Raw genomic sequence first — 26,098 nt, 5'->3', positions numbered from 1 at the left:
ACTGATTATAACACCAGCGCCAATCAGGGTTACCAGCTTTCCATGACCTAGAGACATGTCGCTTTTGTGAAGTGCTCTGTCGAAGAATTTGGGATCGTTTACGGTCATTGTGAATACTAAGGTAACGTGTCAGAGTATGACGGAATCCCACAGTCTAAACACGCCTTCGGCAAACGTCCGTTGCCCAACGTCTTCTCTCACTCACAGCAACGTGTCTGTTTCTGAGTCGTGTTGTAGATTGATGTCGTTGAAAAGTCGGTTTAACTGTTGTCGGTCGGTTACATCTCTACGCATAAGAATAGATCTTTTTAGAGTTTCGTTAGGTACCGAGACATCACTAGTGAACATATTTAGTGTGGCATACCCTTTAAAATCGTGCGGCAACGCCTTCACTTCTGCTAGGAATTGTGCACATGAGTCTGTCACGAAGTTCTCGTGAAAGTCAGCCCCTGCGTAGCAGAACCATACTTCGATGTTGTCGGGCCAAAATGACATTAGCTGAAGTTGGGGTGGCGAAAGAGTCTTAACCCTAAATAATTTAGGAGTCTGTTCGGTCATGATTAATATAAAGTATAGCAATAAACGAGAAAAAAATATACAAAAATACTGCAAAGATATCGCATTACGTAAAAATTAAAGCAAATTATTGATACGTAAAGTTCCAAAAAGGAGCAGACAGTTTGCAAATTGGTGTACCAGATCACGTCGCCCTCATCACTAATGATGCCACAAGTATTTGGAGTTTGACAATACCTTAACTAGTAACACCTTTCATGATCGAAATGTGCCAACCCAGTGCAATCAAAAGTCAGAAGTGGAGAGGTTTGAAGACACATTTGGTAAGCTATCGATTTATCGTCAAGTGATTGATGCAATCTGGCTTGCGGTTGCACGAGATGTGTAGCATGGTGTACCTACTCATGTTCTGGTGTGGATGCGTGGTCGAGCGCCTTCAGCCAGGTGAGCTCAGCAAAATTATTGCGGTCAGCATCGAATGTCGAGCACTTACAGAAGTATTGACTTTGGAGATTTTTTTAGCGCTACATAGTTAACGTGACTTCTCACACCTCAGATCTACTTAGGAATACATAAATTCAGTTATCTTAACACACCTTCGTCACACATCACATTTCTCGCACACAATAATGCAAATATCTACTTCAAACATTGTTAACATGATTGTGTGCAGACTGTATACATACCTTCTACTCCTTCAAAGTAGTCAAACGTTGGAATTCGCTGCTGGCTAAGTTAGTCCAAGCGAATCCACAGGAGTCTTTTAAGAGAAAACTTGACATATTCTTATTGATCCACTGAGACTAGATACGGAAGCCCGTTAAGCAAAAGCTCCGTCTATTCATAACCATTTGAACCATTTTATTTAGCATGTAATTGCCCAAAGAACCATGTACCTATTTATATTTGATAATTTTGATGTTTCATTGTATTCCCTTGAAAAATCTTGGAGCAGATCGCCGAGAGAGACGTTGGATTTACTTAACATATACTCGCTGTGATACTACAAATATACTGTTCCTCTTTAGTGTCTTATATTAACTTGGCGACCGAATACTGAGAAACTATTCTTTCAAATGTAGACAAAAGTTCTTATACACACTTCCAATAGAAGCAATATACAACTTTTATAGACTCATTCAAGAGGAGGGACCAAAAACTATAATAATCTCACTAAGAAACGATCAACATGGCGTCAACCTTTCGTTCTTAATGTACAAACTTGAATCAATTGAAAATTGAACTGCTTGTTATAAGGTTCCTCCCTGATAACCAGACGGCGGTCTGAGGTTTTTTCTGCGGGTTTGTAGCTCTGTTTATTTTGTTCATTAGTGTATTCTTACGTAATATATGACATTGGAATTTCTTCAAGCTACAGTTTCAAGGAATAGACGATTGTTGGTTTGACATTAACACCTCGGCTTATCACTGAACAGTGCTATCTCGACTAGATAACATTTGGTATTGTCATCCTTGATCACCGATTTATCCAGATGGTTCCTGTCTTAGTAAAGACAAGTGCCAATCTTTCGACAGATTCATTGTTTATGACATTCGTTGACATTGCAGATGACTATTATAGCCTTATCAATTTCGCCTGGGTCGTCTCAACATAAACTTTGTAAACAAGACGAATAATTCTAGCTACTCTGCTTATCTCCACTTTGATGTGTCATCGTTTTAGTCAATATGTAAATAGATGATTGATTTCCTTTTTGTCCTTCGGATATTTATTTTCCTTCCGAAGTCTTGATTTTGTAATAACACCCTGTGAGTGAAATAGTTCAAGGATTTTCTATGATGATAGACTACCTATTGGAGAAGTTGTGGTTTCATGTAGGTTTTGAAACCGTGAATTTTTGAGAGCTCGTAACTCAAACTGCCAATTAGTGACTTCCGTGAATAATTAGTGACTCGAATCATTTGCCGAAATGATTGTATTATAATCAGGTTAAAAGTACGTTAATGTCAGCTCCCCAAGCTGAAGTAGTTAGGGCACGGTTCAAACATGTGGGCGAGTAGTTTCAAGTTGTGTTCTAACCGCTAGTCAGTCGTATTTCACTCAGTGCCAGGTGCTGTTCTGGTCCTATTAAGGTCTTAACGCCCTCTTGAATCAAATATTACAAGTACGAGCAACTACTGACCGATCATAAATGATATCCATTGACCATTTTAACGCATTAAGAAATCAATTACAATTCAGTTTTGGACTGCGACCATATGGGGACTTGTCAAGAATGAAAATTCTCCTCACTCTAAGCCGTGCTGAGGTATTTGGGGCAGTTCTTTATTCTTGTAAATCGTGATCTTTCGTATCTAAAAAATGTTACGTGACTTTCGGTGTTCACTTTGCTATGGTAATATACTCACATTCACTTGAGCTGACCCGTCGTTTTGACCATGCTTTATGTTGATTATGACCAATCATCTTTCCTAAAGGATTGTTCACATCAGGTGAAACCGCTTTGTAGGTAACCCACAGGTCTTGGTCATGTTTGCATTACGATCTCAACCATTCCTATCACCCTGGAACACCGGCTTCGGTGTCTTGAACATGTTTTTTGATTGATGTCTCAGCTGCTATGCTCCACATTTACCAATACTGATACTGGGTCAACTTATGATATGGGACAAGGAAATGTGATATAACTGTACGGGGCTGGTATATGTTGCTTAGTGACGATCCTCTGGACGTAGTCTTGAAAAGCATAAAAATCAGATACAACTGAAAGTAAAAGCCAGTTGTATGATACCCATCTGTTTTCTTCACCAAACAAGATCTTCCTCAATTTTTTTAAAATCGAGTCGTCTCTCAATTACTACTTTTATTGCTGTTATTATTATTATCATCATCAAAAATTCACTTCTCCCTAGTGTTGACATTTCTACTTTGTGCGGCACATTTCCCGTTTCTCTAGCGTACCAAAATTTTCGTGATTAACCGTGATTCTGATGTATATATATATATATATATATATATACTCACCACTAAATTTACTTCCTGACTAATTGAACAACCCAGGACTAACGTGGCTTTCGCTGTGGTTACAGCACTCAGCTTCAACTGCTATGTCTCGGGTCCAAACGCCGCTCTATATTTCTTGTTTGACCTGTTAAGTAGTACCATTAGTCCTCATACAAACAGCATAGTCCATGTCCGAATACGAAAACACTCATACTATAAATGAGTTATATTTGATTGGTGCTTTCATATATTGAGTAAAGCAGTTGTACTAGTCGCAAAATTTCACGCTTCTTTTGCATTGGTGATAATCCGCAAGTGTGTTTCAAATGGATAATCTACTTTTCTAAATTCTTAGTGTTTAATAACTGAAAGGCTCTTATTTAGACTAACAAGAGTTTATGAATCCGTTTAGTTATAAATTTTCTTTTTTAGCCTATTATGAATCAGTTTGGTCATCAGTATAATGTCCAACCACCACCTACATTTTATACAAGTGATATGAATTCATTTGGTAAGAATATTCTTTCGTTTTGTATGATGCATAAATAATTGTGTTTTACTTTGACCTTAAATAAGGATCGGTTTTAGGATCTTTAAACACCTGTAGGTTGTCTGTAAAATGAAGCAATTGCCTAATCGGTCAACCAGAGACTATCCATTTGACATTGATGCATGTGCTAGATATTTTGAATATAAAATCCTCTCGTAATTTTGTTTACGGTTAAATTAGATTTCCTATCTTTATTTGTTTGTAATATTTTGACTCGTACTTTATTGGTTTCCTCTAGCTGTGCTCGTATGAAGTGTAGTAACTTGGGCCGATACACGTACTTTGTCTTACGTTGTGACTCACTGACTACTATGTTGTCTACTCTCAACACTCATGAGATAACCTTTAAGGTTTGACGACTTAAAGACTACAAGCTCTTGATTGTCCATAGCTTAACAACTTTATTGGCGTTTCAAAATGAGTGAAAGCAGGTGTAGAAATTGTTGTTACAATCTTGTACGCCTAGTTACCACCAACTTTGAGATATTATACTAACAGGAGCAGGGTTATGAGGGCATCGTACTAGTCAGTAGTGACGCTTGCTCATGGAAATATGAATCTAGTGGCTACTATGTTATAAGCAGCAAAATAAAACGTCCGTGCCTCAGTCGGTTAAAAACCAGTTTCAGTCACGTTAATTCATTCGTATTATGTAGTTTATATTTTCACATCCACCATTTATCATTGTAAAGAAAATGTGCTTCAATTAGAAGTTTTCTAAACGTAACTATTCCTGATGTCACAGGACTGGATAACGGATTTTTGGATTATTCAGATTTGTCTTATTGAGGTGTGGTAGGTGTAAAATGTGATTAGTCAACGTAGATAAGCAGGCACACTTACACCTGTTACCCCTCGTGAAGGAGCACGGGTCACCCACCAGTACTCTTGTTAGTGGGATATAGATTGGATTAAGCATGTTTCATGCATGATGGTGTTGCTGCGCGCTGATTGGTTAATTTTAAACCAATCAGCCCGGGCATATTATTGCAGAAAAATCTATAAGCTTCTTATGTATATACTATAAATATATGAACATTATTTAAACTATTGATTGCTGTTCACTTATCATTATTATTTTGAATACAATTTCATTCCTGTTCAACGTGTTCTGATTTTGGGGTCTTGTTGAGTGTCATCGTATAAGAATACTAAGCAATAGGAATAGCTGGGTCATTTATTAGCAAAAATACAAATTATAACAACTCTCCATCCAACTCTGTCCTGGGCAATCATTTCCAGTTGCTATTCATCATTTTGATGTCTGCTTACAATTCTTGACACAATGTGTTTATCGCCCTTCCTCTTTTCCGTTTCCTTTCGGGATTCCTAGTTAATGCTTGCCTCGTGATGAAGTCTGATTTCCGAAATGTATGTCGTATCTACAACTTTCATCGTTCTTTCCTAATTTCCTCTTCAGTTGGAAGCTGGTTTGTTTTCTCCCACAGTAGACTGCTACTGGTGGTATACGGCCAACGGGCATTCAGTATCTTACGTAGACAATTGTTTATAAATACTTGTACTTTTTCGATCATGGTTATGGTAGTTCTCCAAGTTTTGGCTCCATACAGTAGAACTGTCTTCACGTTCGTATTGAAGGTTCTGACTTTGATATTGATTGACGGTTATTTTGAGTTCCATATGTTGTCCAACTGTAGAAATGTCGCATTTGCTCTGCTAAACCTGGTTTTTACAACTGAATCGGATCCTCCTTGTTGATCGATGATGCTGACCAGGTACGTGGACGTTCACACCTCTCCCAGGATTTCTCCATCAAGTGTGATTGGGTTGCTGTTCTCCATGTCGTATTTGAGGATGTTGCTTTTTCCCCTGTGTATGTTGAGGCCTACTGATACAGAGACTTCTGTCACATTGGTTGTCTTGACCTACATTTGTTCGTGTGTGTGGGATAGAAGAGTCAAGTCATCTGAGAAGTCCAAATCGTCTAGTTGCATGTAAGCTGTTCATTGTGTTCCGTGCTTCCCCTCACATGTAGAAGTCTTCATTATACAGTCAACCACCAGAAGAAAGAGAAAGGGAGACAGTAAGCAGCCTTGTCTGATTTCGGTCCTCACTTGGAATGCGTCTGTCAGCTGTCTTCCATGCACGACTCCGCAGTGTAGTCAGCCGTATGATGTTGATGATTTCCTCAGGTACACCATAGTGTCGAAGAAGATTCCATAAGGTTCTCCTATCCATTCTGTTAAACGCCTTCTCATAGTCAAGGAATTTGATGTATAGTGACAAGTTCCATTCGATTGATTTTTAATAGAAATAATATATTCATAGTATCTTATTGGGATATTACAAATATATTTTATTAATAAGGATCTACCCAATGTCCAATTTACTTGAACTTATAAAGTCAAACCTTAGTAATGACACCCAATTGATTGCTCAACAATAATGCATAGTGTCACTATTTGGTCTGCGCACGACCGATCCTTACGTAATCCAGCCTGTTGATTTCGAAGTTGGTCGTCTACTGAATCTTTCGTCCAATTCAGGAACACTTGCAAATTTTCCTGGTACCGATAGTAGTGTGATGCATCTGTAGTTCTCACATTTGCTCAGATCTCCTTTCTTTGGTATCTTGATGAGACATCCTTCTTTCCAGTTTGTCGATACTTATCCTTCCTCTCTAATCTTTCTGAATAGAACATGAGTTCGTTGCTTCAGATGGTATATTGTCAGGCCCTGCTGCTTTCCTATTTCTTGATTTGTCTGATGACCATCCTGATTTGTTCGTTCGCTGGTGGAATGACATCTATAGGATAGTCTTTAGGTGCTGCTTTGATGCTAAAAAACGCTAACCAGAATAAACAAATTAAACCAAGTAGGCACAGCTTACTGACTACTAAAAATATGACTTCCTTGCCTGTTATTGATTTCTACCCCGGACTCACTGAGAACGACTTGTGTGTTGAATAAAGTATTATCTAGCATTACTTTTGTTCTTCATTTTCGGTCGTGAATCGTATATCTGACATAAAGTGATCTAGTCTGTGCATAGCATATCGATCAGGTATCTAGTCTAGCGGTAGTATACCGTGACGAGAAAAATATTTCAGATCATCCATTATATTGCCTACCACCACTCAAGTCACCTATCTTATGTCTTTTAGCTTAATTACGTTTCTCATATACTATTTAGCTTTTTAACGTGGTGTATTATTCAGAAAATTGGTAAGAGTTCTTTATTCGGTTAAAATGATAACCCACACTGTCTTTATTATCATTATTATTTGAACACAAATATTGGTACAACGGGACACCAGATATATATATGCCCCACAAGAAATTGTCATTCTATTTATTTGTGTGAGGGCTATGATACTGCCCGGGTGCCCAAACCGAAGCAGGTGGTTTTTAAGGGGGTCACACCTGGGGCCTTTGGCCTAAATGTCTGATCCACAAGGCAGTGGAGAATCGTAAGGAGATGCAGCACCATGGTAGCCGGTGACCAACTATTGGTTCATACTCCATTTGTTCCCTCAGGATACTGGAGCCCATGTGCAATATTGGTTTGGAATCAGGGTTTTGCAACTCCCCTAGGTGGACTCTCCGTGTCCACCAACCCGGTTAAAGCGCCGGGCATTCGCTTTTCGTCCTGTGAATTTCGTAAACGATACCCATGATGCGAGAAGGCAGTGAGTAGGACTTCCCTTGCAGAGGCTATACACGCGTGGCCATGTGAAAGGGAGGAGGAGGGAAGACGGACCCTCCCTACTCGGCTGTACCAGGGCATTATGGGGCACTGTCCAATTCTTTGTTATATATTCACGACCAACTATTTGGTTTATAATAACTATATAGTAAGGAAAAACAGATTAATCAATTTAGCTCTGTGAGATTGGTTAAATACCTTTTGTTTCTTAGGTTTATGCTGGGCTTTTTTATTCTTTTTATTCTCTTCAACTTTGTAGGAAGTGCTGTTCAAAGACCTGAACACAGGCCTTTTAGTTTTGAAGTTCCACCTCAGGATTTTCAGTCTACACCCCCTCTTCGGAGTGACAGTGGATATTCGCTTTGTCCCTCACAGTATTACAGCAGACCTGGGATAGTACCTTCTACAGACGAAACTTGTGTTAATTTTGCAGAACAACTACCGACAACCTCTGAAGTCAATGAGAATCGCAACGTAGTGCTTGATTATCAGAATCAGTTTGGCCTTCGTGTCCCTCCTGAGATTCCTAGTTGGATGACTTTAAATTCCTCGGCTAATCACTTCTACACTGATATTCAAAAATACACTTCACAACCTAATCCAACACCCCAGTCGGTATACACTGGGATTCCAGTTCATTACAATAGAACTCCTGAAAACTCTACGTTTCAAAATCGTGGGCGTGTTAGAACTCCTGGTCCTTTCAAGGGAAATAGAGGAAGTAAGGTTTTGTGCGTTAACAATAATCGGATTTGAATCGACTAAAATTTAGTGTTTTATCTTAAACTTGTTTAACTTTGATGCGTGCAATGACTTTTTGGGATGCCTAAAGCATCTTCATTAACCTAATTCCCACATAATTTCGTGATATTTAGTGGCTTGACATTCTAACTCGTCAATTTATGGATAAAATAATTATAGGCTGAAAAATAGCATCAAATTTTATAACAAATAGTGTAGAATAATTAACCTTCACATAGTTTGTCTCAAAAGATTCTGTTGTATTAATTGTTTGCACAAATCATGTTTAATTCTCTTTCGACAAGATAAACATTTGATTTTGATGTTGTTTTTAATAGGTCTTCGAAATCGCCCCAACCAAGGTACTCACGCTGGTAATACTACTAGTACGACTACAACTACAAAAGAACCATCAGTTTTTTACTGCGATATTTGTAAAGTTAGCTGTGCAGGTCCACTAGCCTTCAAAGACCATGAATCTGGTCAACGCCACAAAAAAAGATTGTCCCAGGTAAAATTGTACTACAAATACTGTTTGATTTATTCATTATTTTTAATTGAATTGCTTTCTTAATGCAATGAAACATAAACGATTGTAAGCTATCATTGATATCACGTAGTTGTTTACAAGCTTCAAGCTTTCTTGTTATCATTTCAATTGAATTTATCTTTTGCATTTACCTTCATATGTTCCGTGTTACAGGAATAACCTTCAAAAACCATAATTTAACCTATCTAGAATGTAATAAGTAACATTCCCAACAGTCTGATAAGCTACTATTGGAGATGTTAAATCGCTGTCAGGTCTCAATTCGTCGTCTTCTCAAGAATAAAATACTATGAATAGTTTATTTAATATCATTTTAACCTTGGATTGTTTTCTTGTTTTTATCATTTTCTCACTATTAGGTTGAAGCGATTGAAAAATTAAAACAGGAAGTCTCTAACGATGGGAATTCATCATTAATTATCAACTCAGCTTCACGAGAATTACGTTGTGAGCTTTGTGATGTTGGTTGCACTGGTGCTGACTCTTACACTGCTCATTTATCTGGTAGGCAGCATCAACGTACGCTCAAGTTACACAAGGAATTGGGGAAACCAATTCCAGAAACTGATGATCCTCTTGTACCAGCTATTGTGGCAGATATGATTGCCACTGCAGTTGACGATGCTAAACCAGGTGAGGATTTTTAGTCTTTCGCAAGTTTACGGTTATTTTTCCCCCATTTCTTTGGATCCGCTACTTCACAGTACTCATACAGTCATTGTTTAACTTAGATTGTGAAATTATACCTTCGTTTAAAATATTTGTTAAAAAAACTCTAAGAGTTGAACTTTTACCGGGAGACCCACTTGTTGACTTAGAATACGCAGATGACATAGTTCTATTTGGTGAAGATGCTGACAAAATGCAGAGTCTTCTGACCACTATAACCAACTATGCAGGCATGTTCGGGATGCGATTCTCTCCCTCGAAGTGCAAAATGCTACTTCAGGATTGGGTTGCATCGACACCTGAACTAACGATAGGGAGTGAAGTAGTTGGGCATGTCGACCGCTTCACTTATCTTGGGAGTCTCATCAGCCCTTGTGGTCTGGTGTGTGACGAAATCTTAGCACGGATACAGAAGGTTCGTCTAGCTTTCGCCAACTTGCGTCATTTATGGCGTAGGCAAGATATCCGTCTAGCAACCACAGGACAGGTTTACTGTGCAGCAGTTTGTTCCGTCCTACTTTATGGCAGTGAAACATGGCCGATAATAGTAAAGGATATTCGTAGGCTGCTAGTATTCGATCATAGGGGTCTTCGAAGCATTGCTCGTACATCCTGGGACCACCGGGTAAGTAATGCAGTTGTTAGGAAACGGGTAGTAGGTAAGGATGGCAAATCGATTGATGAAGTAGTAAAACTTCATCAGTTGAGATGGCTGGAACACGTGTTACGTATGCCCAACCGCTGACTGCCCCGACGTGTGATGTTTTATGGTGTAGGAGTAGGTTGGAAGAAAGCTAGGGGCGGTCAGACCAAAACGTGGCACAAATCCATGAAGTCACTGACAATTGGACTAAGCCATGCTGGTAGATGTAGACTACCTGGTTGGGATTCGCGAGATGATAGCAATCGATGGTTAAAGACCTTGAATGGCATGAATCAAAATCGTTTGCAATGGCGAAGGTGCATCCACTCTTTGTGCTCTACCGAATTCTAATCTTCTGAATTCTTCATGTCCCTTTCTTTTTTTCGCTTTCCAAATTTATTTCACTCGATCATACTCCTTGAATAACATCTTCAACCTCTAATCTTTCCGATTACTGCTTATACGCTTACTACTTCTACCACTATGGGATTTGAATCGACAACTGCATCTCTATGCTAATGTGGTATGGCAACTCGAACTGATGTACGTACGTACGAAGTTCTACGTTGTGACTGACTGACTGATCTCATGAAATAGGGTCGTTGGGGAGCTGATGGGCACTATTTATAATAATCCTTTACCAGTACGGTAGACGACTAAAATCCAGAGTAAGTTCAGTTATGGATCCTTAATAGTCTTGATTTTGCTTGATTCATTATTGTTGATCATTTACTTTGATTAAATGAGACGAAACAGTGTACCATTGTCGATTCCATTTTCTAGTACTGCTGAAGTAAATTTCAGTTTTTACTGTGATTAACTTTAAATGGGTTACTTCTGCAAGTCTTGTTATTCCTTATCATTCATTACTACAGAATACGTTTTTTATCTTTACTACAGGTGAAGCGGATGAAAATAAAACAAATCCTACGGAAAACACGTTTATGAAGCATATTGATTTAAAACAACTTACTGGTCCTGAACTACCTGCTGTTGGACAAGAGTATTTAGAAACTGTAAGAGCTTATGTAATATAAATTATTATGCTTTTAATTATGTATTTTTTGAATGTATAGTTTAAAGTTAAATAAAATAAAACACTTGTAGATAATACCAAACTTCCACAGTTAACATGATTCATACAGAATACGCGTACAGAAATGCTGCTTTCATCATGAAGGACATTCTTAATTTAACTTATGTTGCGTATCACCATCCACCGTCGACATCGACGTGTGATGACGGCCAGCGTTGGAGTATATTCAAAAGAAGCTATGTGGGGCTGAACCAATACATGATATCAATTCACGAAGACGGTGATTACTAGACTTGGGTCATGTAGGTAAGTTCAGACTACGTGGTTGGGGTTCGCATAATTATCATTACCGACTGTTAGAGTATAGCAACTAGCTTTATTATACTCCTGCACGATTTGTCCTTACTTTTGAACAGATAAAATATTCTCATCTTCCCAGTCATGTATGCGACCTTGAGCATGTGTGTATAATTGTACTTATCTATCTGTATAGTTGTTCATATTTTTCATAGTTATAAATGTTGAGTCACGTTTTAATTAAGTAAGCTGAATTGCCTTCCTTCATGTTTCACTTCTTACCGTTTATCTGCACAAATGAATGTCTGAAATAAGCTCTCTCAGTTTGGTTCGTATTCGGCTTTTATCACCGCTGTCACCCAAACGGGCTAAGTGGAAGATTTATATTATGTCGTTCGTTCCATTCATGATTCCAAATACTCAGATAATTAAACCTATAAGAGAGTTTGAATGGTATGGCTCAAAATCGTTCTCAATTGCTCAGGTGTATTCACTCTTTGTCTTTCTTTAGATCCTAAATTTTTAAATTACCATATAGTTTTTTCTATTATCGCACTAATCCGTATTTCCTTCTCGAATTTTATCCTTGATGCTTAATCCTTTTTTATTACCACTAATACGGTTACTACCTCTGTAATGAACGGAAACATAAGTGGGGACAATCAAATGTATTAGAATACAAAATTACAGAGTTCTTTCGTAAAATGTAAAAACCATACGTCCAATACTTCATTTGTAAATCCTCCATCAATTGCTCCAAACTTCATCGTTCCTTTATTACCATAACAATCATTCTCTGTTCCCTTCGATTCGATCTTCACAACTTTCTGCTGGGCATTCCACTTTTGACTGGCGTTATGTCCTACTTATGTCGATAGCACACACAGCACGCCTCTACTACTCAGGAATTCGCCCATCTAGTTGTGCTAATGAGGTTGTGGTGTGGCAACTTAAATGGATGCACACATGTGCCAGGTATCTGCATTGTGTATAACTGACTAACTAAATCGATAAAGGATATTGTAAAGTGTTCACATACAAGACTGAAATTTCTGCAAACTATAAAGTCAAGGGTTTGTTTGAATCTTTATTGGTCTTAAGAAAACTATCATAACTGGGTCTTTAAAATGTTAGGTTCTTGAGAGAACTTGACCATGCAATTTTAGAAAATAGCATTTATTCCTTGTTTCTCCAGGTTAGTAAGTCCTAATTTGTAATTCTGTCCTTTCTACTTTTCCTTGAATTTTCCTTTTTCACCGCCAAGCGATGTTGGGAAATTCAATCTTCTGCGGTTAATTATTTAAAGAGACTGAGAAGCAAGCTATATAAAAGCTTATGAAATGTTTCGTAACAGAGCTAATCACCAACCTTATTTGTCAAATTTTCCTAAATATCTTTACAAAAGATTTCAATTTGCCTGTTGCAATCGGTTACTTGTGTTTCGATAACAGCAATTATTTTCAGGAGAGATTTTTGTAATGGTAGTCTAAAAACTAATTGCAATGAAAACCTTCCTACCAAGTATGATAAACTTGTCTAAAAATTATAATAGTAGCCTTTTATTCTGTTCGTTTTTGGTTTGTCAAAATCACTTATTTTAAATCTTATTAAGTATACTATACTTATATAGAAAATGGAACTTAAAACAAAGAGATATTGTTCATTATCTTCAACTTCTGGTTGTTATGTTCCCATCATTGGCTTAGGTACTTTGTTATTAGCTAGTGGATCGTGCATTCAGAACCCTATTTTATCTGCCAAGGTTTTAGGAAGTTAAATAATTCTATACATTTCCAGACAATAGATGTCAATTGAAAACACTAACCCCTTCTATAGTATGTGGTTAAATATACACTTTCGTAAAAGATCACAGTTTTTGAATATCCAGTTTCCATATGAGTAGTTCAGATTATCACAAGTCACTTGATATCAGATACTTTGGAGATTAAAATAAATATTTTCGTAATCTCCTACATCGTGCTTAAGTGTAGAAACGCACGTTTTTTTATTTGTCTCAATCTTAATGTTGTTTGGAAATAATTGTACTAAATATATAATCTTTAAGTTGGTCGTCATAATTCACTTGCTGTTTTTCTCTCCTTTTCGAAAAATTTTCTCTCCAATCAGATTATCAATAGCAACAGCAAAACTGTTAAATATCGTTGCAAGTTATGTGATTGTGAATTTTCAAATCCAGATTCTCGTGAATGTCATTTACGTGGTCGTCGTCATCGTCAGCAATACAAAAAGAAAGTTGATCCATCGTTTATTGTCGATCCAAATCCAGGAAATCAACTTCGTCGAAAAGTAATAGCAGCTAAAGAAAAGAAGGCAAAACGTAACGAACCAGTGGGTCCATAGTTTTCTTTTATTAACAATATTTACTCTGTGTAGACCATTAGTATTTACTGCAAACCCTATCTTCCAGCGCGGTTGGCGGGTAACTACTTCATACCCGACGTTATTGAACTTGGCTTTCCACTAGGACTCCGAGAATAAACTCTTAAAAACAGTCACCAATGAGCACATGATTATCATTATTATAAGGGATTTATGGGAAGCTTTGGGTTTCACAGTCTACATCATGGATTGATTGTACTTGAGGTTGTAGATAGGACACTGTTGGTTTCCGATTGTTGTTTAAGATCAATCCGTGATTTTAACAAGGAAATTCACGAATATCAATAAGTCTTTTATAACAGTATAATATTACTCATTCCAGTGTTAGTACTATACAGAAATAAACACTGATCACTTTGATATATTTAGTAAAAACGAATAGTTTACAACTATTCCTTACGTTTGTCAATTGTATATCATACAAATACATATTGCTTTGTTTCAAAGTTGGTAGGATTTTCTTAATGTATAAACTTTAATATATTTCGATGATTTTTAATCATGACGAAAAAAACACTAATATTCGAGATGTCATAAAATCTAATTAAACACTATACAGAGAACAATCATGCCTGTTCAAATGTCAACATCGAGTCAAAGCCATTTATGTTGTATGGATTTAACTAATCGGATTACAAAAACGCATTGTTTACAACCAAATAAATAATTCACAAATAGGATTGAAGGTGTGGTTCTAGATTAATTTAGCACACGTAAAAGCTGGTCAATTAATCACTTACCTTTAAATATTTATAATCGGCCCCTTACAATTTATCGAAAGTGATCATATATTCAAACTATTTAATAATAAAGTCAGTTGTCCATACCTTTATGATACTAAGATTGTGCGCCCTAAGTCTTGTCAGAAATATTTTGTGCTTCAAAGTATCTTTTCGGTAACTTGGCTTATACTACTTCATTCATCTCTAGTTAGAAACAATATATTACATTAATTTTATACATTTTCAGAAACAAAATACTAGCAGTTTCCCCAGTTTCAGCACCTTGCGTAATAGCAATATGACCGGAAATTGTATGATTGGGATTCCATATGACCGTATTTCTGCACAAGTCCCTCGAATATACACTCCTCAAACTACTAATAAGTCTCTAGAAAGCAGGTATATCAGTTCTAAACATACATCTTTGCTACCGACAGCTTGGGAAGTTCAGGTAATTACTTTTTTTTACTAATAAACTACCGTTGTATACGATATACTAATTTTACGAAAATTTTCTTCATCCAAATTTCTACTTTTGTGTATTAGGTAGTTCTTAGTTCTGCTGGTCGGTCCATTGAAGTAGTCTTGTGTTTTTTCCATCGGTATATATATATATATATATATATAGAGAGAGAGAGAGAGAAAGAAAGAAAAAAAGCTTTTCTGCTGAAATTTCAACTTTGTTTCAATATTTCTTGACACTGGTAAGCAGGCCATACTTAGACTTTCGAAACCAAGATCTCTTATCCAATTCCACTATCAAAGACTTTAATACTATGTAGAATAGTGCTAACACAGGCTTTCCTTTTTAACAAGAAATAGCGTTCTTCACAAATACTGAAGTGTGGTTCTGACTAAGCTTCCTGTTAATTGTGTTCAACCATCAAATACAATATTACATGGTTTTCAGTTATTTAGATTATTAATCATATTCAAAATTTGGTAACGTTCAGTCATAAATACGACCTTAGTAGTGTATTACTGATCAATGTCATATCTAGAATTCATCCATTTTCTTTACTGAATAACAGTTAGTAATTTAATGGGAAACAAGAGAAATGTACCAGGCAATGTTTCTTTTTCAGAGATTCCGTATTTTCTCTAAACTACGCCATCAGTTTGAGCTATGAAGCTCGATAGTTCGGTTATAAAAACCTCCTTTAACTGTATCACAGGTTTTTAGTCCACTTTATCCATATCAATCTGAGCAACCAGTTAGTATGAGTAGCTCTCAAACTTTTCTGTTTGGTCCACGTTAATTTTTAATGTTTGTCTTCTCTTCATCAAGGCAATGATGTTGGCTGTAACGATTTGTGAGCGTTCCTTGAAATGTGTTAGTAACTACATTTTAAAACAGGTGCGTTCAAAATTAGATCTTTGTGATACCACTATATTTGCTAAATCTTGTGATGATGATAATAATCTGAATGAATCGGAAGAAAAAGTTGGTGAACGTCTGCTTTGTGGTGTTGTTCGTGTTGGTGCATTGGGAAAAAATTTGCTCTTAAGGGGTGAACATTCAGCAGAACTAGTTTTAATATGTTCTAAATGGCCTACTAAAGAGTTAACATCTTATGTTTCAACTAGTATCACAAAATTAATGGAGGTTAGTTTACTTTACTCTATATGTACTATTCAATGTTTTTTTTGTCAAAACATCACTTTTTTGATAACTTATCATTGAATAAATTTTGTTCACTTTGTCTACTCTAGGACAGTTGTAATTAAGACGTACAGTAACTAACATTTTGTAAAGTCGCCGACAAAAATTGACAAACAGTATGAATTGTTTAATTTCTCTCTGTAGCTACACGATATTTGGTGGCCGCCTGTAGTATTTATCGAATTTTTTCAGAAACAAACGTGTTGTGCACTTGTAACTAAGCTAATTCTACATTTAAAATACATTAGTTCGGTTAACAGTTAACTAGCAGTTAAATCTGTTTAAAAGATACCATCTTTCACCCAATTTTATTAAGGTTTACAGACAGTTTATAATTTGCTAATAAAAGTAATTACTATAATCGCTTCATAAACAGTTATTATTTTATTGGAGCTAGGAAACTAAGAAAATGCAACCCACAAAGTATTCTTTGTTAGTGTTTATTCTTTATTATAGTTTGAGATCTTGGGTACTGTTCGGGCAAACCATCCTCTAAGTTTGCAACTTAATAAATCTAGTGCACAAAGCACCAAAGTAGCGTTAAAGGAAATCTCTCGGTAACTGAGAACCACAGCGATTTCATGCACCATTCATTCCCTCGGGTGACTGAAATCATTGCTTGCAATTAGTTTAGTTTCAGGGTTTTCCAATCCACATGTTCCGCCATCCTGTATTCCTGGAAATCTTTTAATAAGCTATCAATACAGGACGGAATTCAGTTGAAAAATCATTATATTTGAACAGTGTGTTCTTCGATTCTTTAAAAAATTTAGCTGTTTTACTGGTTTGCGGTTACATCCGCTCGCCATCTTTAACTGACTATATCATTCTTTAAAATAAGAATCTCTTTTCACAAAGTTTTTATAACAATAAATGCCTTCAATAATAATATGTGTGACAGTTTTGTCGCTGACGTTTATTTAAAACTGTAATTTTCGGTCTCAATGACTGACTTTCAATTTAGTCTACCGTCTTACTGGTTTCACCTCCTGTATATCATTCGCCTTCCGCTAGGACCACATCGTATCATCATTGTATACGATCCTCTTCTTCTGCTGAATCACATAACTCGTATTTTTCTAGGACATAAAAATATCATTCCATTATTATCATAATGAAATAATCGAACCTTTTTTCATAAGTGGTCTGTGGGATTTAACGTGTGCAATAATTATGATCTTCACTGGTAATAAAATTACTACTTTGTCACGGAAAAGCTCGGCTAATATTCTCAAATATAGTTACTAGACATTTCGTAAGTATAATTTAGCTCATTCGTTAATAGTGTATTAGATCTATGTTAGACTACCCAAATTATGATTAGTTTTCTGTAAATTTTCAAGAATTCGATTAGACATTAGAAAGGTCAGCTATTCAGAATTTTCTGAAAACCCTAGTCGATATATCCTGCAGGTTCATTACATTAGGGTGAACTCCAGAAATTTCTTTATTGTGAGATATTTTCAATGAACCTGAAGGTGGTATCGATTTTGGGTTGTGATTGGAATATGTTGGCTTGATTTTTTTCATACAGTCACTGGAATCCCGTCTTCAATATACTGTCACAGCAGAGCCTACTATGGGAACAATTACGGTCGTGGTATCCTGTTCAGATCCATCCTTGCTGAATAAAAGTGACATCTCTGAAGTAAATTTAAAACCTGCTTGCAAAGAAAACGAATCTGCGATATGGCCTACTATAACACTGGTGATCAACTTAACTTCCCCGGTAGTAGTTCAAAAAAACGAAGACGCTCCTGAAGATAAAAATGGTAATTATATTCTGTCTTTAGAAATACGTTTTTCACAATCATGGTATGCAATTCTATTTTCCTACCTGGCGACCAATAATTCTTACGTCTATCAGTCTTTTACTTGAGTGGGAAACCCAAGTCACACATTGTTCATCTTAAGACCCTGAAACATGTTCACATCCTATTTTATAGATGTTTATATTGTAAACGAGTAAAAAAGACAGCGACGAATTATTAGACATTATTTTTCTGTACTCGTGTTATAATTTGTGGCCGAGTGGATGCCCTGTTAATATATGACGTGATAAGACCGCCAATCAGAGAGCAGCGAATTATCGATCGGACCAATGACACACGGGCAGTCTAGAGTACTTGCCGGTCCTGCTTCTGTCTAGCCCAGCCAGTTAAGTCCATAACAGCCTCTTCGGTATGAATCATTATATTTCAAACATACTGAGTTTATATACCAATCAAACTAACCACATCGTACCATAAAATAGAAAACAACATATGTACAAGATTTAGCCAAATGTGGCTGTAAATAAGGAGAACAGTAATCAATAGACTGGGTGTAATTCTTCAATGGTAAGTCGTATAACAATAGTTTATAGTTCGAAATAAAGCTCATGATAAGGGGAACATGAATATGAATAGTTTAGTTATTTAGCAATTATACGATAAAAATATGCATAATATTGGTTCATAAATAGATCCCTAAGTTACCATTCATTATCCTTATCGGAGCATGACAACTCGTATATGCTTCGTATCAACCTCTAAATATATTTCTTTCTTCTTAGTATTATTAGAAAATCAATTGTCTCAGAAAACAGTTATCATAACCACCTATAAAGTCAAATTACTATTATGATTCATTCTGTGTCGGTCCAGCATAAATATGCAAGCATAAAAAGGAGATTTATGTTTCACCAGGAATTCATTTAACAATTGTTGTTTGAGAAAAATAGAAGCATATTTTTGGTGTTCTTGTTAAGTCCTTTAGGCTACAGAGTCTGATTGCGAAGCTTCCACTGTCATTCTAGACAACGTCACTATCAAGCTCACGAACTTGTGTTTTGAATCGTAGATGATTGAGTTATTCTAGATCAGACTCAGTAAATATTGCAAATATCTCGATTCTCTCAACGATCACTCCTCCTGCTGCTCTTTTGGAGTTACTGCTGGTTCCAAGCCCGGGTAAAGGAGGAGGGTTGGGTATGGGATCGGCAACCCCGTCCCATAGAAAACAACCTTGCTAGAAAAAATGCCAACCAGAAAAATTAATTTAAGCCATATAAACTCTGTCTTGGGATTTGAAGGATCTTCTTTCAGAAGAATTATGACGCCTCTTGGTGAAAGCCGTGGCTTTTCGGAAGTCACGTGACCGATATTCTTTCTAACAACCAGAGCAACATTTAATATAGGTACATGGAATGTTCGGACAATGTGAGAGACCGGAAGGACCAATCAAATAGCTGCGGTAATGAAGAGATACAACTTGACGGCACTCGGAATAAGTAAAACCCATTGGACCCCAGCTGGACGAAAAAGGATAGATTCGGGAGAGATGCTGTTGTACTCTGGTCATGAAAAACAAAATGCTCCACACACTCAGGGAGTTGTTCTGATGCTTTTCAAAGAAGCACGCAAAGCATGTCATGAATCCAAGATCATCATAGCATACTTCAAAACAAAGAAGGTGACGATCACAATGAATGTTATTCCGTGCAATACACCCACCAATGATAGCAATGAAGATAAAAATCGATTTCTGAGGCTGCAGTCGGTAGCTGAAAGTTGCTCAGGAGAGGACCTAATCATCCAGATGGAACACCCTAATACCAAGGTCAGAATGGACAACACTGAGTATGAAGATATCATCAGGCCGGATTCCGTAAGGATCGATCGTGCACAGACCAAATAGTGACACTATGCATTATTGTTGAGCAATCAATTGGGTGTCATTACTAAGGTTTGACTTTATAAATTCAAGTATATTTGTAATATCCCAATAAGATACTATGAATATATTATTTCTATTAAAAATCAATCGAATGGAACTTGTCACTATACATCAAATTCCTTGACTATGAGAAGGCGTTTAACAGAATGGATAGGAGAACCTTATGGAATCTTCTTCGACACTATGGTGTACCTGAGGAAATCATCAACATCATACGGCTGACTACACTGCGGAGTCGTGCATGGAAGACAGCTGACAGACGCATTCCAAGTGAGGACCGAAATCAGACAAGGCTGCTTACTGTCTCCCTTTCTCTTTCTTCTGGTGGTTGACTGTATAATGAAGACTTCTACATGTGAGGGGAAGCACGGAACACAATGAACAGCTTACATGCAACTAGACGATTTGGACTTCTCAGATGACTTGACTCTTCTATCCCACACACACGAACAAATGTAGGTCAAGACAACCAATGTGACAGAAGTCTCTGTATCAGTAGGCCTCAACATACACAGGGGAAAAAGCAACATCCTCAAATACGACATGGAGAACAGCAACCCAATCACACTTGATGGAGAAATCCTGGGAGAGGTGTGAACGTCCACGTACCTGGTCAGCATCATCGATCAACAAGGAGGATCCGATTCAGTTGTAAAAACCAGGTTTAGCAGAGCAAATGCGACATTTCTACAGTTGGACAACATATGGAACTCAAAATAACCGTCAATCAATATCAAAGTCAGAACCTTCAATACGAACGTGAAGACAGTTCTACTGTATGGAGCCAAAACTCGGAGAACTACCACAACTATCATTAAAATGGTACAAGTATTTATACCTTTGTTGCCTGATTGAAATACTCCACTGATGGAAATCCCCAAATTATATCAATGGAGCTGTCTGTTAAACCTTGCCGTCTGTTATCCCAAACGTTGTTAAAAATTTGTTACTCAGTTTGAACGCTAAGCTTTCCTCCAATGCTTTAAGTCGGTTTGTGTTTATGATTCTCCATTTGATCGTGGGCACATTTTGTTAGTAGCATTTCTTGTGACTGTACGCAGGCTTTTAAAGCTTTTTATTCAGGATACTTGTTAACACGATACTTGAAACCCATGTTAACGAACCAACAGATATCAGTTAGTAGTAAGTTAGGTAATAGAAGCTAGTGGTTTACAGTGCATGAGGCAGTGTGAGGACATTCGCTCATACAGTTGGTCAATAAATGTAGAATTAGTCGTCAACACAATTTGATCAATCATAATTTAGAAATGAGACCCAAGAAAGTGTAACTTTCCTGTGGATATTTAAGCTGTATATACGTACTTATCGGGAACTGATGGTGAGTTCACATCTGTTTCTGAATTCCCCAACGCATACATTTGAATACAAAATATTTTACTAAGTCTTTTCAGCCGTCTCCTCTGTGATTTTTCTTGTCTTTATTTCTCATTGTACTGAATGTTTATATTGTTGATGTAGTCTACTACTTGATTTGGTACATTGTTCATGGAGATATACATTGACTTTGTTAGTCGTTGTGATTATGTAATAATAATAATGTCCGTATTCCTTTGTGTAGAAATCCCACCAGTTATCCAACGTTTAATCGTTAATGGTCATCCAATTCCCAAAGAAAAGTGCATCAAATCCATAGATGCTCTTGATCATGCTTCATGGTTTCAAGTAAGTGTTTCAATTTACTACAATATTTCAATTTGTCTGAAAAAGCAGTTACTTTTTTCAAATTATTTAGTATTTTTCTTGTATGCTTTTAGGAGTAAAATTTTATGTTATCAGTTTAACTTTGCATATCTCAACTCCTTTAATAGTTCTAACAGCATGTGAAATCATAGTATTCATGACCAAATCCCGCTGTCACTTCCTAATATTTCTGATGTTTCCGTGATCAGTCATTCTCCTATGACTATCTTTATCCTCATACGCTACCAGTGCTGACCATCCGAGTTCATCTGACGCTATTCCTGGTCTCCTAAAACCACTCCCGAAACTGCATGTTTGAACCTCATGTCAAATAATGCTATAGGTTTCCTTAGCCAGGACTATATAATCTTTCACTATCTCTTTATGTTGTTTTTCCGAAACACATACAGGATCATTCACTTTTCACCTAGTCTATTTGAAGATCTGGAGTAGTTAGACAAAAAGTTTTTTCAGACGGTTTCTTCTTTTTAGTACTGTGATGATTATTTTCATAACATATTTTGATTTTAACCATTTATATTTTCCATTCAGCATATTACGAGCGGAGGTCCGATACTCTTAATTAGCCGTATTTTACGCGACTTTATCCAATCTAATGAATACTGGATTGAATTAAATGAATTTGTAAGTTTTCTTTTAGTTCTGCGTTACTCCTAACAGTTCCATTTTTACGTATAGCTTCTTTTTTAAGAATAGATTTACTCGTACATGTGAAAGTCTCCAGTTCAGTATAATTCTTAACTATTCCTAATGTTTCCCAGTATAAGCAGTCATTTATACATATTCATTTAATTTAATTTAATAAGCATTTGATCCTAGCTTTCTTTATTTGCAACTGGACTGATGTATCGAGATAAATACTGTTTCATCGAGTGAATTGTTATACAGTAATAAGGTTTTCAATTTAATGTCCGAATTATTTTTTCTCGTTCTAAAGTATTTGTTTTTTAGTGGACTTTAAACTTTTTTATTGCCTTTTACTTTATTAGGATGTTGAAGTACACTTAGATCATCTCTTATCTTTAGAGTACAATATGATGAGAAATATGCTTTCTGTACCAAGCGACTTTTTCCATCCTTGCAAATTACTACGTAGATTTTTCGAATCAATGGCAAATGGATATTTGTTCTTTGCAATAAAGCATTCATCTAATTCAAATAACACTGAGGATTCTCCTAGGGAGAACAATATACCTGTGGCTTGTACGAAACCATTCTATGTTACAATTTCTAATGGAATATCCGATGAAGTCTGTGAAAAAATAACTGTTTCAGCTCAACAAATAGTCAGACAAATTGCTTTTAATCAATTATACAAAGTAAGTGTTTTTATTCCTGCTATAGGTTTTCTTATACGTAACGTCCTTGATTTAAACTGTTCTCTCTTTTCAAAATCAGTCACCTTAGAACATACACTTTCTTATATCACTGTTAAATTTACACTATACTATTCCTATGTTATACTATCGCCTTGTATATGTAGCTTTTGTGTATACTTGTCTTAATTCCCCACTGGGAAACTTCAATTATCTTCATCTTTTTCATATGTGACTAGTTCCTATACATTCTACAACGGCAAGTTGTCCTGTGTTTTGACTTATCATCTAATTCCTTTAGACTCTCATCTCCAAAGATCGGTTTCACTTCACTCTGAAGATCTTTCAAGCTGTCCAAGCACGTTTTTGTTCGTAACTTTCGTGTTTAATTATTTCCGATTTTAGTGTCACGAAGGTTAGTAGGTAATTGGTATGATTGTGTTGTTTCTTTATTTCTTAAAGTACTGTCACTATCTATTTCATTTCTTTTCAACAGTATTTCGTTTATTCAGTTTTCCGCGTATCATGTTTTCAGTTCCTTCTTTAGTTGATAATCTAAAGTGGCCAAACCAAACTGAAACATATTTACCCTAAGTTGTAGGTGTTTTTGACAAACTTGTTATTAGTTAGAGTTACCCCAATAGTATACTGTAGTCATCCAACACCAGTCATATAAGTTTCATTAAGTTGGTGTATAAATATAGAAAGTAGTAACTTCCATTTTGGTAAGTTAACAGCGAATTGTAAGCAAACAGTTAATTAGCGAAGACAAATTAATCAGGCTTTTAGTTCACAGACTTTTCATTAATCCAGATGGACACTGCATTCCAAGTTTTTACTGTTTATTCACATCCTATTCTCTAGGTTCTTGGTATGGAACCTCTAAATTCACCTCAGAACTCAGATTTTTGTTAAGTCTGGTGGTAAACGAGAACAAAATTCCGATGTTTCACAAGGTCAGAATACTTCCGAAGTTGAATGCTCAACTGATGATATGAAGCAACATAATAATGCATCTGTAGCAAATGGCACGGAGACACAGGAATGTACGACAGAAGCATTGAAAATTGAGTCAGAATGCACCCCGGCCAAACGTACTCGCCTTGTTACCGCCAACTCAAAATCTTCTATTTAATTATGTGCATTTCAATATCACACGTCCATTTATTTGGTTCCACCTTCTTGGCGTTCTTTTATATCATCCACATGTTCATTTGTTCTTATTGAAATATACAATGTCCTAGTTATCGCGTCTACATTGTCTTATCAGTTACCGGGAAATCAGAATTATGATTTATTGGGGTCTCATGAAAAGGGGTGTTTAACGTAACCAGGTCCGTGCTTTCTATTAAGGCAGATTAGCCTTTTATGATGTAGTTCAGTTGATTGGATTCAGTAGAGTTCATTTCGTTATCACGGAATGCTAAATATCTTTGAGATGTTTTGGGGTTATCCGATTTAAAATTGCCCCAAAGTGTGTTTAGGTATTTGAAAATCATAATTTCAATTCATGCACGTTAATGTCAAGTAAATGTAGTTCAGAATGTCATGTCGTAATCACTTTTGTATTACCAGTGGCTCGTAAGGTCTGTATCTTCATCATAATGTCAATGACTATGCAAGATTCAGTCAATTATCAGTAACAGCTTGTCTGGCTGTGCACCTGCAGAGTTATATCAACTGAGATAACGAAGTTGTAGTTTTGAAATCGCTGGTCAGTGAGTTATTCTCTACATGGTGCACAATGTTGAGACCTACTTGATGTTTGGGGTTGTCATGTAGTTTACTGGTTAGGTTTTACGTATTTAGCGAAGATAGGGTAAGTCAGTATATGGTGTCATTGGGTTATGAAGTCTTGTGATTAACACATTCAGCTTATTCTGTAGATGGTTTAGACTATTGGCTTGCAATTCTGAATAGGTTGGTTGCATCGACCGTGGTTAGGTTCTACAACTCCATCAGATGGGATTACGGGTGGTCTTAGCTATTAGGGCCATAAACCGTCCTACATAACTGGACAGAAAAGAGTTCAATTATGCATAAGACCGAATTAGGAACTTGTTAACTCTAGGGCAAGCTTGCCTGTCATCCACCTTCGTGTTCATATTCATTTTGTCCCATTTTCGTTGATGGACTCGAACCAGTTCTTTAATCTACGGGCCTCTGAAGTGACATTGAGTACTAGCCTAGTCGTTCCGGCATTATAACAAATCTACAATTTTAGGGATAGGTCTTTTACTATGGTAGTACCAGTACCGAACTTGACCATAATTCTACAGATTTCATGGTTATTTGGAAGCCGTGAGATCATGTATATAAAAACTAACGTAGTCAGAGTCAATGCTAAATGAACACGAAACTATTCATTTTCACTAGTTATTTATCCGTATGCAACACCGAAAGTTGACTTTTAATGACTTTCACTATTTTCCACTGAATATTCAACGTCCAGTGTCCCGTCATTTAACTTAGTAACCGCTCAGCTTCATGTGTCACTAGTGGTGATTTTTCAGTGTTGTTCCATTACCACTCTACCACTAGATGTAATGCTGTGTTAATTCACTTCCAAGCTAAGATATATTATTGCACGACGATCACCGAGACATTAATCAGAAGCGGTTCACATATACAAATGGTTAGGAGAACTCATTCAATATCCAACAATGTCATGATGAATTTAATTCAAAACTGCATCAGGGTTTAGAAAGAACATAAAAGAATTTTTTTGGAACCTAATAAGCCAACTTATTTGATACGAATTAAGGAACTGTTTGGACGGCTTCCTAGAAGTACGAAGAAGCTTCCAGAGGCTCTAAAGGAGCCCAAGAGTTTCCACTCAATCAGAGCTTGATATTGCTTCCTAAATTATTATCGTGATATTCTACGATCGGACGGTAGCATAACTTGTTTCCCTACAGATTGGC

At 36.6% G+C, this 26,098-nt stretch overlaps 1 protein-coding gene across 1 annotated transcript; it reads left to right on the top strand.

The window, feature by feature from the left end:
* Positions 1 to 2,669: 2,669 nt before the first annotated feature.
* Positions 2,670 to 24,089, top strand: Smp_140100 (putative double-stranded rna-binding protein zn72d; the record flags this gene model as incomplete). Its single annotated transcript, XM_018798712.1, has 14 exons — positions 2,670 to 2,786; positions 3,914 to 3,992; positions 7,958 to 8,419; positions 8,778 to 8,950; positions 9,349 to 9,622; positions 11,202 to 11,317; positions 13,762 to 13,983; positions 15,004 to 15,207; positions 16,045 to 16,362; positions 17,954 to 18,191; positions 21,716 to 21,819; positions 22,390 to 22,482; positions 22,848 to 23,177; positions 24,039 to 24,089. The coding sequence occupies 14 exons, from the start codon at positions 2,670 to 2,672 to the stop codon at positions 24,087 to 24,089; spliced, it is 2,781 nt and encodes a 926-aa protein (XP_018653626.1).
* Between the last annotated feature and the right edge of the window lie 2,009 nt (positions 24,090 to 26,098).

The sequence above is a fragment of the Schistosoma mansoni genome, chromosome 7 (assembly GCF_000237925.1).
Source record: "Schistosoma mansoni strain Puerto Rico chromosome 7, complete genome".
Lineage (NCBI taxonomy): Eukaryota > Metazoa > Platyhelminthes > Trematoda > Strigeidida > Schistosomatidae > Schistosoma > Schistosoma mansoni.
The sequence above is the reverse complement of the archived record's forward strand: the minus strand, read 5'-3'. Positions and strand labels throughout refer to the sequence as shown.